At 45.5% G+C, this 13020-nt stretch overlaps 1 protein-coding gene across 2 annotated transcripts in view; it reads right to left on the reverse strand.

Moving 5' to 3' along the window:
- Nucleotides 1–1661: 1661 nt before the first annotated feature.
- lmo3 (LIM domain only 3) overlaps nt 1662–13020 on the reverse strand; it is a 52748-nt gene continuing 41389 nt past the window's right edge. For both annotated transcript variants that reach the window (XM_080887335.1, XM_080887334.1), the window contains exons 3-4: nt 12320–12445; nt 1662–3187 (exon numbers count right to left, since the gene is read on the reverse strand). In XM_080887335.1, coding sequence (XP_080743461.1) covers nt 3082–3187; nt 12320–12445 — 232 coding nt within the window. In that variant the 3' untranslated portion in view covers nt 1662–3081. The remainder of the gene's footprint in view (nt 3188–12319; nt 12446–13020) is intronic.

Genomic DNA, 13020 nt, shown 5'->3' on the forward strand with positions numbered 1-13020 from the left:
GCTCTAATATGTATACGTCGTCTTTAGGTTTAAAGCAATTTGCAAATTTTAATTTATTTTATTTGGTTTAATCCAAACTTTTACTGAGAAAAGGGTTTTCAAAAATATGCAAAAGACACAAGTGACTTTATCAAGGTTAACCAAGGGGTTAGATCCACTCACAAAGAAAAAGCGTGTTACACTGTGTTAGTGGTTACACTTTCCTTAGAGGGGCTGAAGCTAAGGAGAGAGAGCAGGTCACCTACTGATCGGTGCTTCGATCCCTGGCTCCTCCAGTCTGCATGTCAAGTATCCTTGGGCAAGATACTAACCCCAAGTTGCTCTGCGATGCGTCCATTGGAGTGTGAATGTGTGTGAATGTAGTTAGAAAGCACTACGTATAGAGAAAGTACTTGTGAGACTGAGTGTGACTGAGTGAATGTGGCATGTTGTATAGAGCGCTTTGGCTACGTTCACACTGCAGGCGAAAGCGCATCAAATCCGACAAATGCGACCATCTATCCGATCATGCTATGACAGTGTGAACGGCACAAATCTGATATTTTCAAATCCGACCTGGGTCACTTTCGTATGTGGTCCTGAATCCGCGTTTGCTGTCGCATTTTATTTGTCGTGTGAACGAGCACACACACACACACACACACACACGCACACACACACACACACACACACACACAAAAATCGGATTTGAGCATTAAGACCTGCAGAGTGAACGTAGCCTTTGAGCACTCCTGGAGAGTAGAAAAGCGCTATATAAGAATCAGTCCATTTACCATTTAAGTTGTTGCTATTGGTAAGAGGTGATTGGTTGTTTAATTGTGATTTCAAATGTTTTTATTTATAATGATGATTATAGAACTCCACACCAAACCTTTCCCGAGTTAAGATATGACATCTTGGAAAATATACAAAATCACAAAACCAGCATTCATCAACATTTGAATGGTGCCGACCATCACTGAGTTCCTCTTCATCATCACCGACACAAACAACATAGACAGTCCAATAATAATCAGCATCGAGATTCAGGGCTGAACATCTGACTTCAGATAAGTTGATAAGAGCACTTAGCATCTGTGAGTAATTCTTATTGGTGCCACACTTAAAAATAAAAACACTATAACGTCTCCATGTAGAGCAGAGCAGCTTTAACATCATCAAAGATTTTCTCTCTTTGTCAGATTCAGTTAGCTTAACTGTAAAATCATGGAAACATCTGTGAAGTCCAACTTCACATCAAATAATTTACCTTTCCAGATGATCCTAAACTGTCAGTGTTGTTGAGGGCTGCAAGAGTAACATGTAAAAGAAGCTTTGTTTTTTCTTTTGCTCCATGAAACATAATCAAAATAGAAAAATTTGACACAAAAAACAAAACAAAAACTCACCTAAGTGGAAAAATGTAACTGTCAACCAAAGCTCTCTGCTCTTAGGTTGTGTGACCCGAACATCAGAAGGAGCAAAGACAACAAACCGATAACTGCACTTCTGATGACTCGTATATCATAAGCTGTAACACGGCACAGAGAACAGCTTCATTCCTGAGGCTGCTTTACAACTAAAGCTGCATCTTTGGGTTTGATACTGAACCCTCACTGCTTCAGCAAACACTGTCAATCAACAGTCAAATCAATAGGAAACAGAAGAAAAACACCATAACCACTGGTTAGACAATAAAACTTTATTACATTTGTGTTTAAAATTATTACAATTATAGTATTTACAGGCATTGTCCTAAAAATAAGATTCTCATGCTGGATGACACAAAAAGAAATCATTGTACAAGCAAGCAGAAATGAATGTACATCCACAATTTACAGATTAGAGAAGCTTCTTCCTGTCGTCCTGCTAACGGTGCCATGAGCTCAGATGGGTTCATACAGAAAGATGAGATGTTTTCCTCTCAGCTGACGAGGACAATGTCCCACTGTGGGAGGAAGGCGTTGTGGCCATGTGTGAGTGAAATGACTGAAACTATCCATGTTCAAAATTCTACAAACCACTTAAACATCCTCGGTGTCCATGAGTACTTCACTTTGACTGGAGGTTTTTAATAAAAGAAAAGCCGTCCCCACCGAAAACAACATAACCCATCACAGAATCATAGTGGCAGCGTCCCAGTCCAAAATACTGCATTTTAGGAACGGCGATAACTCTTGTCAAACCATGGAAATATCTCACACTTATAATCCTGTAACACTTAGTTTTTCTTATAGAGGTTTTTACACACTTGTGGGCTGCAGAAGGAGCTGACATGCTGTACTATTCCCCAATAAATCTTTTGACTGAGGTGTTAGCAAACAATTGCTTATTTACACATCCAGACATGAGGCAACTTCAGCAGCTGGATGTTTGTCCACCTTATTCAAAATGTCCAATATCAAGTCCACAATTAACCTTCATTTTTACCCTGGTTAAGTCTGACATATCTCCCTTCCCTGTTTGCTCTGCTAATGCTGCATGGGCAGCATAAAGGTAAGTGTTTCTCACTTGACTGTTTGTCAGGTTTGGAGTTTCAGGTTTCTGAAAGGATCCATGCAAAGCCTTAAAGGACGTATGACAGAAGTCTGTAGCCTGAAAGGATGTCCATGGACCGACACACGCACTCCCAAAAGTATTATTTTGCCACACTTGAGACAAAATGGATGGATTTCATACTTTTATACTCAGTTCTTCAGCACACAGTTTTAGTGATTGACGATATCCGGGTCGAGTTCAGATTCAATCACAGACTGTTGAACTGTGCAGTGCAGTTGGGTGCGATGGTAGGTGGGACTAGTCTTTTTTAAAAGAGCAAACAATGCCAGCAGTTGGTTAAAAATTCCTTTTCAGGCCAGTATTTGTTGGTTGGTGGGAAAAGGCAGCATCCAAAAATGTTTTTCACACGATACATTTTGTTGTAGGCTTCCAGGGCTTTTCCCTGCCACGGCGTCTTTATGGCTATTCTGTACAACAGTGTGTTTGCCCTCTCAGGGAGTCTTTCTTACGTATGTACACGTGGGGAACATGGACAGGAAGGCATTAGCACTTTTTCTGGAGTTTCTCCCACTCTTCCTCTTCTTCCATGTTGGCCTGTGAGGGTCAGCGGACCTGGGGAGCATAGCCCTCCTTCATTAGCCCCTCTTCATAGTCTGTCTGGCACAGAATCATGTTGTTCTTCAGGAAGAACTTGTCTCCAACACAAAACCTGCACAAAGAGAAAAGAAGGAGAACGTTCACATCAGAGCATCTGTTACGTTTCGGTGTTGTCAGTGTTTTGTTTTAGGCGTGACTGTAATGTGTTTCCTGCTTTACTTTGAAAGTCTGTCTTATCTCAGTGTTTTCAGTTTACGCTTCCTTGTCTCGTCAGTTCTGATTTGCCCCAGCTGTGTTTCCCTCCTGTTGTCCATTTTCCTGATTGCTCCCTCTAGGTATTTAAACCCTGTGTTTCAGTGTGTCATGGTCGCGATCTCCCCCGTGTTGTAAATAGTTTGGTGTTTTGTTGTAAATAAATAGTTTGTTGTAAATAGCTGTAAATAGATTTGTCGATACTTTCGTTTTGGGATTTTGGTGGTGAGCATTAGTGGGGGTTTTTTGTGTGTTTTTTTTTTCTTTATTTTTACTTTTTTTCGTGTTGCACTCCGGTTGCCTAGGCCGGGGTGTAACATATGGGGGCTCGTCCGGGATTGCCTTCGCTGGAGGGTATGTTACACCCCGGCCTAGGCAACCGGAGTGCAACACGAAAAAAAGTAAAAATAAAGAAAAAAAAAACACACAAAAAACCCCCACTAATGCTCACCACCAAAATCCCAAAACGAAAGTATCGACAAATCTATTTACAGCTATTTACAACAAACTATTTATTTACAACAAAACACCAAACTATTTACAACACGGGGGAGATCGCGACCATGACACACTGAAACACAGGGTTTAAATACCTAGAGGGAGCAATCAGGAAAATGGACAACAGGAGGGAAACACAGCTGGGGCAAATCAGAACTGACGAGACAAGGAAGCGTAAACTGAAAACACTGAGATAAGACAGACTTTCAAAGTAAAGCAGGAAACACATTACAGTCACGCCTAAAACAAAACACTGACAACACCGAAACGTAACAGTTCCCCCCACCCAAAAATCAAACATGTAACCCCAAGTGAAATGTTTGATCAAAACAAACGAAGGCTGAACGAAGGCAGACGAAGCTGATGGAGGCTGGAGCGGTCCCACTGACCCTCCAGCAGACGACGAAGGCTGGAGCGGTCCCACGGACCCTCCAGCGAAGGCGGATGAAGGCTGGAGCGGTCCCACGGACCCTCCAGCGACGACAAAGGCTGGGGCGGTCCCACGGACCCTCCCCCCCAGCGAAGGCGGATGAAGGCAGACGAAGCTGATGGAGGCTGGAGCGGTCCCACGGACCCTCCAGCAGACGACGAAGGCTGGTGCGGTCCCCCGGACCCTCCAGCAGAAGCGGATGAAGGCTGGAGCGGTCACTTGGACGCTCCAGCGAAGGCGGATGAGCAGCTCACCAGCTGCACACACGGACACGCAGCCCACCAGCTGCACACACGGACACGCAGCCCACCAGCTGCACACACGGACACGCAGCCCACCAGCTGCAGAAGGCTGGAGCGGTCCCTCGGATCCACCAGCGAAAGCGGATGAAGGCTGGAGCGGTCCCCGGGCCCTCCAGCGAAGACAGACGGAGGCTGAAGCGGTCCTCGGACCCTCCAGCGAAGACCGAAGGCCGAAGCTGTCCCTCCTTCGGACCCTCCAGCGATCCCGGACCCTCCAGCGAAGACAAACGAAGGCTGGAGCGGTCCCTCGGACCCTCCAGCGAAGGCAGATGAAACTGATGAAGGCTGGAGCGGTCCCACTGACCCTCCAGCAGACGACGAAGGCTGGAGCGGTCCCTCGGACCCTCCAGCGAAGGCGGATGAAGGCTGGAGTGGTCCCACGGACCCTCCAGCGAAGGCGAATGAAGGCTGGAGCGGACCCACGGACCCTCCAGCAGACGACAAAGGCTGGGGCGGTCCCCGGACCCCCCAGCGAAGGCAATCCCGGACGAGCCCCCATATGTTTCATTAATGTGAGGCTTTAAACAGGCCAAGCTTCCTGACAACAAACGCTTCTCCCTAACTACTGTATCCCAACACTGTCCTTTCAACAGCAGTGTTGGGACTATGGTTGGAGATGATGCAGGGGCTGGTTTGAGTGTTTGTGTGTATGCATATGTTTATCTCCAAAGGTTGATTCTGTTCATCTGGACGTAGCGTTTTGTGGGAGAAACGTTTCGTCATCATCAGGCGACTCCTTCAGTCTCAGCTGACTGCAGGTTTCCCCAAATCTTATAAACAGCACATTTGCATAATGACTGAAACCAGCCCACTGAGGGAACAAATCTCATGACCATTGACCAACAACCATGAGTCCCATTCACAGAGAGTTGGGGAATGGCTCCAATCACAGCATTGTAAGATGATGACAGATGTACCCTTAGGCCCCTCCTCCATTCAGAGATGGTCTTTCCCTCCTTGACTCCGCCCTCAAACCAGCGTTCCTCCCTGTCCAGGATGTGCACGTCCTCATCATTGAACGAGTGTCCACTGGCCTGTAGGTGTGAATAGACTGCAGAGTCCTGGCCTGACGAGGTGGCTCTTCTGTGTTGTGCCGTCCGCTTCACCAGAGGTTGTTTTGGTCATGAGAATTGTTCCTTCAGTGGCTGGTTTCAGTCATTATGCAAATGTACTGTTTGTAAGATTGGAAACCTGCAGTCAGCGGAGACTGAAGGAGTCGCCTGATGATGACGAAACGTTTCTAGGAGATTTTTAGGAGATTTACTTAATGACTGAGGATGCATCAAGATGCATATGTTTATATTTACTAATGGAGTGTTTAGTGTATCCTAACTAGATTATCTGTGTTTCTGGCCAGGGTTCCTTTACCCTTGCAGGAGAAACAAAACCCCACTGACCCAGGCAGCCCCACCTTCCTGTGCCTTGTTGTTATGGCGTTATTTTTGTGCCACTATTCTGAGCGCACGTAAAAACTATTTGCAGGTGCAAGTGTTGTATTTTGAGGAGAAATTTATTTTGAGTGAAGAAAAGCTGAATTTGAGTGAACAAAATTCATTGCTGCGTGCAAAAAATGTATTTCAGTGTTTGCTGTTATCCACACACACACACACACACACACACACACACACACACACACACACACACACACACACACACACACACACACACCAGCAGCCCCTCTCGCTCAGTTTTTGCATTTGCGCTCGCTCGCAATGTGTCGCTCGCACTCTCAACATTTCTGCCCGTGCCTTCAACTCTTTCTCTACACCGTTATATTTGTGCCACAAAACCAGCCAATCACAGACTTGGATGCAAAAACATCTGATTGGCTGTTCTGGTCTCCAATCAGCTCGAAATGACGAAATGCAATATCCCAGAATCCATTTCGTCCAAAACTCAAACGAGGCAGTGGCGGAGGAACACAGAGGGGCGGAGTTTGAAATATTACTCTGTCTGGGTCACAAAATAAACTTTTAAGATATTTTCATGTGAGAATGTTGCTGTGTAAACAACACATGGCGAGCGAGCGCAAATGCAAAAACTGAGCGAGAGGGGCTGCTAGTGTGTGTGTATAACAGCAAACACTGAAATACATTTTCTGCACGCAGGAATGAATTTTGTTGACTCAAATTCAGCTTTTCTTCGCTCAAAATAAATTTCTCCTCAGAATGCAACACTTGCACCTGCAAATAGTTTTTACGTGCGCTCAGAATAGTGGCACAAAAATAACTCCATATGTTGTGAGAGGGCAATGAAGGTTATGATGAACATGTAAGAGCAGTACGTTTTGTTGTATTGTCCTGAGGGCTGCTTATCTCCCTCAGTGTGCAGGCTCACCAAAGTCAGCAAGCTGCAGTGCCGTCTTTACCAGGGGGGAGTGGAGCTGGGATGTGGGGAGTGGGGGGGGCAGTGAGCCTCTGACTTCCTTTAGTGTTAAGACTGCTGAGTTCATTGCTGGGACCTCCACACAGTGAGTGGAGCTCGGGTACCTGACATGACCCACCTGTATGCAGGAGTTATTCAGGGCTACATTGCAGGTTCAGAGCATAATTTCTTACATCCACCTCAATGGTAACTTTAGTTACAGTGATTCAAACACACTGTACGAGCACAAACAACAACAACAACAACAACAACAACAACAACAACAACGACCCCCACTCCCCATCCAAAACTGCATTTTTAAATTCACCCTGATCACCCTTCAAGCCAAATGAACACACGATGGTAAAATGAATAATATTGATTTTGAGAACAAAATATTTTGGAATAATTCTGGAATTCAATTCAGTTTTATTCATACAGCACCAAATCACAACAACTGTAAGGTAGACCCTGCAATAATACATACAGAGAAACCCAACAGTCATATGACCCCCTATGAGCAGCACTTTGGCGACAGTGGGAAGGAAGAACTCCTCCTGAATGGTGCAGGGGGGCGGGGCCATCTGCTGCGGCCGTTTGGGGTGATTTCAGTTATAAATGGGAGGGCGGGTCTTCCAGGAAGCAGTCAAGTCACTAAGGCTGCAGCAGCTGGTGTGGATCAAAAGAAACAACTACAACTGGGCAACGACCAGTGAGGGGTAATAGCTACGATGCCAGATGTTGCTGTTGAGACCTCAGGGGCTTGAAGACAGAAGACTAAAGATGGAGAGATGGGCCTGATAGCCGCAGTGAAGTGGTTACCCACGTCTCGTTCAAGACACCAGGTAGGAGAGCAGTGCTGATTACTCAAGTGATTGTACCTTCAAATCCTACAAGCTCTAATTAAAAAACAAAATATTTTATGCCTGTCAAACTGTTACCTTTCGTTACCTGTTACACTTGCAACTATTTCATTTTTACGGTCGTTTCAGGCTTTTCCTCTTCTGCCAGCAACGACATATTAAACATTGAATTGTTTTACACACTGGCTGCACATGCCCAGTTACCAGCACAGGCACAAAGTGACAGAGACCTCTTATTGTCTGTTAGCCGGTGTCTCTGCTTAGCTATGCTGTCTGTTTTTTCCCTTCCACCACATCAGAGTGGAGCCTCCACCTTTATCAGCACTGGCCTTCTCCCAGACTGTCATCAGGCCTGCACTCCTTTGCGCCTTGCTAACTGTAACCTTCCCGAGCCTCTCTGAGCTGTGGCCTTGACTTATTGGAGAAACTGGGCCAGCACAGGAGAGATGATGAGACTTGACAACAGCCCCATTGATTAGCTGTCCCCCAGGGCTGATCTGTGGGTAACTGCTTGCTGGATGAAGCCTCATATCTCCTTCCCTATTCTTTACACCCAGTGTTGCCAACATCTTTTCTCTCCTCAGAACCAGCTACGTGTCTTGTTAGCTCTAGGACAGCACTATTGCTGAATGATCAGATCCACTGTGGGGATCCTTTGTTTTCACTGATAGACCTCGTACTGCATCTAGTCCCCTTTAGTCCCTCAGCTTGATGTCATTTTAAAGAAATTACTTTTCCTTGTGACAAACATGTTATGCCTGAAGTGGGTTCAGCTGCAGATCCTTTTTTCATGGAAAGTGCGGCTGTCAGTTTAATAATGGTGATGACTGTTACCACCCAGCAAGACCTCCTCCTGAAACTGCCCGTGTGGGTGTGTCCTGCTGGCTCTCCTGCCTTTTTGCACAGCTGACTCCCATCAGCAATTAGAAGTATTTAAGGCCAGAGAAAGGTGTGCTAAAGGGGCAGAGAGCCATATTGGTGGTTGCAGCTAGTGAGCTGTGCGTGTGGGTTTGGTGGGAATAAAGTTAATATTAAATAAGTTCTCTAATCCAGTCTCTACATCTTTGCTCTGCACTAACAGCCCCATCACATAAGCATGGCCCTTTAACAGTTAAACATGGCAGTGGCCATTAGAGTCCTGCAGTGAGATGTGTATGAAATCAGAGTAATGACTGACTTTGAGTTTTCTGTCTTTAATCTGTGGGATACAGTGGGCTGGGTGTACTCACAGACCTACTAATGGCATGAAGACATGCCTGAATGACTGTGCATGAGTAGCGGTACATCCAAACCCGGGTGTAGGAATTCAGCTTTAAAACTTCAGCATAGCCTCTAACTAACCAGTCTGCAGGACTGGGGAATAATTAGACTTCATAACCTCGAATGATCTCGGTGTCAGCTCGTTTATTTATCAGATTTCACATGTTCTGGTGCACCACTGAGACATTTCTGGGTCATTTATAAAATTGCTTTATTGAAGGGTCCATGGGTCAAGGGGACTTTCATGTTTGATGGAGGCGATAAAATTGATATAAGTGAACAGTGCATCAGATGAGCGTGCCAGACACAGAACAGTAACACATTTTTGTAAAAATGACAGGACAACACTGGTTTCATGTTGGAATCTTTCCCTGGTTCTTCGCTCCATCTTGTTTTTGAGAGAGCGGACATTAGCTAACAAAAGGCTACAGGCAGCGGTGGTCATGTGGCTCTCGTGTTTGGTTCAGCCCACCTGTTTTGCCACACCTCTGTCTTGAGTGCTGTTATTGATGGCTGCTCTGTGTATTTGAGCTTGGAAGTGTTACGACCCGGAGACCACTCCCTGAAGAGTCACGTTGTGATCGATTGTACGAGCGGCTTGTACTTTTGCTTGAGGAAGATTAAGCTGTGTTCAGATTTCTCCAGTGTGGGGGGAGCAGGCCCACGAGATGTCTGGTCTGTGCTTTACGGGCTCCAGGCCCTTTGAGCCCCAAGACTGGGAGTCATCTGCACACTCCAGACTTACCCTTTGTTGTGGGGGAGGTTTTAGGCTGCATTGGGTAGGGCAATACACATGGCTTTGCTGGCTGTACTGCATGGTGACCTGCCTCTTCTTTTTAATTACACTGGTGGTTCTACGGCCATGGAGGATGGGGTTGGCCCTCCCCATCATTCCCTATTGGATGCTGCTGCCCTCCCTGGGATGTTTGTTGGTTCCAGGGCACGTGGCTGGATGTTCTGATGTGGCTGTTGACGTTGGGGGTGGTGGCTTGGGCCTCTTCTGTGTTGGGGAGGGTTCTTGGGCACCTGGAGTCCTGGGGCCCTGTTCTCAACTCACACCAGGGTGACTGGACTCACCCTGGGGAGGCCAGGGTTGGCTGGCGGTTGCCTCTGGCTCTAAGGGACTCTCAGCCAACTGGATGGACGTGCAGTTGTTGCCGAGATGTGTGGCTTCAGGTCTTCAGTACTCTTGGGGGCTGCGCATGGCCTGGATCTTTCTCTTTCTGCCTCTGGCTCCTGGGGGGCATTACTGCGGCTTCCCACGCTGGTTATAAATTACTTTTCATGACAAAGACACATACACACACCACAGGGAGACAGTTGATTTGTCTATCTGAACATTTTCATATTTTTGTCTTCCAGATGCTGTATGTTCATTGCCATACAGCCTCTGGTTGGAGTCTCAGTTGCCTCATGTCTGCCACTAGACTTGTAGTCAAGACCGCCTAAACCGAGACCAAGTCGAGACAAAAAAGTCTTTAAACTGCAGCCAGGTGCTGCTTCGTTTCTGTGTTTCAGGCATATTTATGTGTTCTTGCTCTCGCACAGCCCTCCTCACCGCTGTCTCACTCACTGAGAGGACAGACGCTCGCTCCACTTGACTGTCGCGTCCATCACCCACATGATGATATTATCCTATATCCTCGCATGTGATTGGCCACAATATGGAGGGATTGGAGCATAGCTGAGCCACTGTGTGAGAGCTGAGCAGCCAAAGGAAATTAAGTGAGGAGCAGCTCTCGTTCAGTGGGAGTCGACTCTTCTGATTCACTACAAAGCGCTCTGTAAGCACGTCTCCTACAACTGATGCTTTTGAAATGACACATCATCGAACGTTACGTCGTGTTCATGGACACTGTTGACTCCAGAGGCGGAGCCAGACATTTTATACACCCGGGGCGTAGTATGCATGGTGGGACTAAACCCCAATTCAACCAGACCAGACCCAGAACTGATCCAGAATTAAAACAGGACTACAACAGTTCAAAATCAGGACTGCTTATGACTTAACCGATACAGAACCAGAATCAAAACTCGATGATAGTAGCACTAAAAATCACCATAGACCTGCACTACACTTATTTTTTAATTCTACCAAAGTACACTATTTAGATTCAGAAAGGTTTATATAATTATTTAGCCTTGTTGTGCAAACAAGCCTGCATAACTTAATACAGCGGTTCCCAAACTTCTTTTGCTAGGCCCCCCTTTTGTTTAACAAGAAAAATGTTGTCAAGAATGTGGGATACTGTTTGTCCGTGATTTAAACAGCCCAGCGCTGCTCCCGATGAAGGGAAAAGCAATCCTGCAGGGAGACCTACCTCGGCACGTGCAGCTGAGGCCAAAGGGCAGATATGCTTCACCATATTTTCTAGTCTTTGGCTTAGAATGAAGTTGGTTTGGTCAGAGGGCCCGGTGGCGCCAGTGTCCGGCAGCCTCGCCTCTGTCAGTGCGCCCCAGGACGGCTGTGGCTACAATGTAGCTTCATCACCAGTGTGTGAATGTGTGTGCGAACTGGTCGCACTCTAGAGCCCTGAATAGGAGAGGCTGAAGACTGACGTGGCAGAACAATTACTCAGTGCAAACTGTGTATAACTAACTTCTTTTCCTTTAGGATGCTTAGTATGTCTGGTTTGTGTGTGCATGTGGCTACAACAAAGCTATTTGTGGAAAAGCAACAAGTGAATCATAAGGACCTTGGAAACAGATACGATACACTTCACATACTTATGGCAACATCCTGTTTTTGCCATTGCCTCCAGAAAGTGTCTTCAGAAACCCTCCACTGTTTCCATAATCGTAATGAAGTTCTGCGAAATGAAACCTCATGGGCTCCCCTGAACATTCAATACTCATATGCATGTCTCATGAGTCTGTGTATGACTGTTCAACAAATTCCAAGGCTTTTTGGACCAACTGCATCACCACTCAGTCATCTTCTGATCTGAGTAGATAAAACTGTGAGCGTGTTTCCTGTGGCCTCTGCCATCCCACAAAAGAGAAAACGAGGCGAATTAGAAAATACTGAAAACTGTTCAGTTCTTGTTTTTTAAATGAGTTTAAAAAAACTATAGCAATTCAATTAAACCAATCTCTGCTAACTATGGCCCTGTTTTTAACAAATCTTGAGCATCATGATGTGTTGCTATTGTTCCTTTTTGTGCATCTTGTACTGAACTGCAGTACATTGTAACAGTGTACAGTGCCTTGCTATCCTGACCAGCTATTTGTATGAGTACAGATATGAGAAAAGAGCAGAAGTTTGGTCCACTCACCTCTGATTGCAGAGCTGGCATGCGAAGCAGTCCAGGTGGTAGACATTTTCCTTGGCCCTCATAACCATCTCGAAGGCTGGGATTAGCTTGCTGCAGGCTGCACAATTCCCCGTTACACCAAACAACCTGAGGCACAAATGAACAGATGCAAACAAAAATATGTGTGTAAGTTATCAAATTAAGGAATCAGTGGAAAACTCCTTATATATCTAACTTAGCAATTGGCCTCAAAACTGTTTTCTAATTCGTGCCTGCTTTTATTTTTCATACTTTGTGCATTAATTCAAGGATAATTGTAGTGTGAGAGTGCTGTTGAGCCAAGCAAGTAGTAATGACTTTATGAACTTCTTCACAAATAAACTTTTAATCATTACAGAAAAAAATTAACCGTCTCACCGACACATTATTACTTTCAATAGCACTGACATTTATTTAGACTCTTTCTCAGATCGATCTTTCTGAGTTAACTTCAGTAATTATTTCCTCCAAACCATCAACGCGTCTTTTAGACCCCATTCCTACAAAACTGCCCAAAGAAGTCCTGCCATTAAATATGACAGTCTCTCTATTAATAGGCTACATATCAAATGCCTGGGAGCAATAATAAAACCTTTACTCAAAAAGCATCTCTAGACCCAGCAGTCTTAGCTAATTATAGGCCAATCTCCAACCTTCCTTTATATCAAACATCCTTGAAAGAG

The sequence above is a fragment of the Rhamphochromis sp. 'chilingali' genome (genome assembly GCF_963969265.1).
Source record: "Rhamphochromis sp. 'chilingali' genome assembly, chromosome: 7".
Classification (NCBI taxonomy): domain Eukaryota; kingdom Metazoa; phylum Chordata; class Actinopteri; order Cichliformes; family Cichlidae; genus Rhamphochromis; species Rhamphochromis sp. 'chilingali'.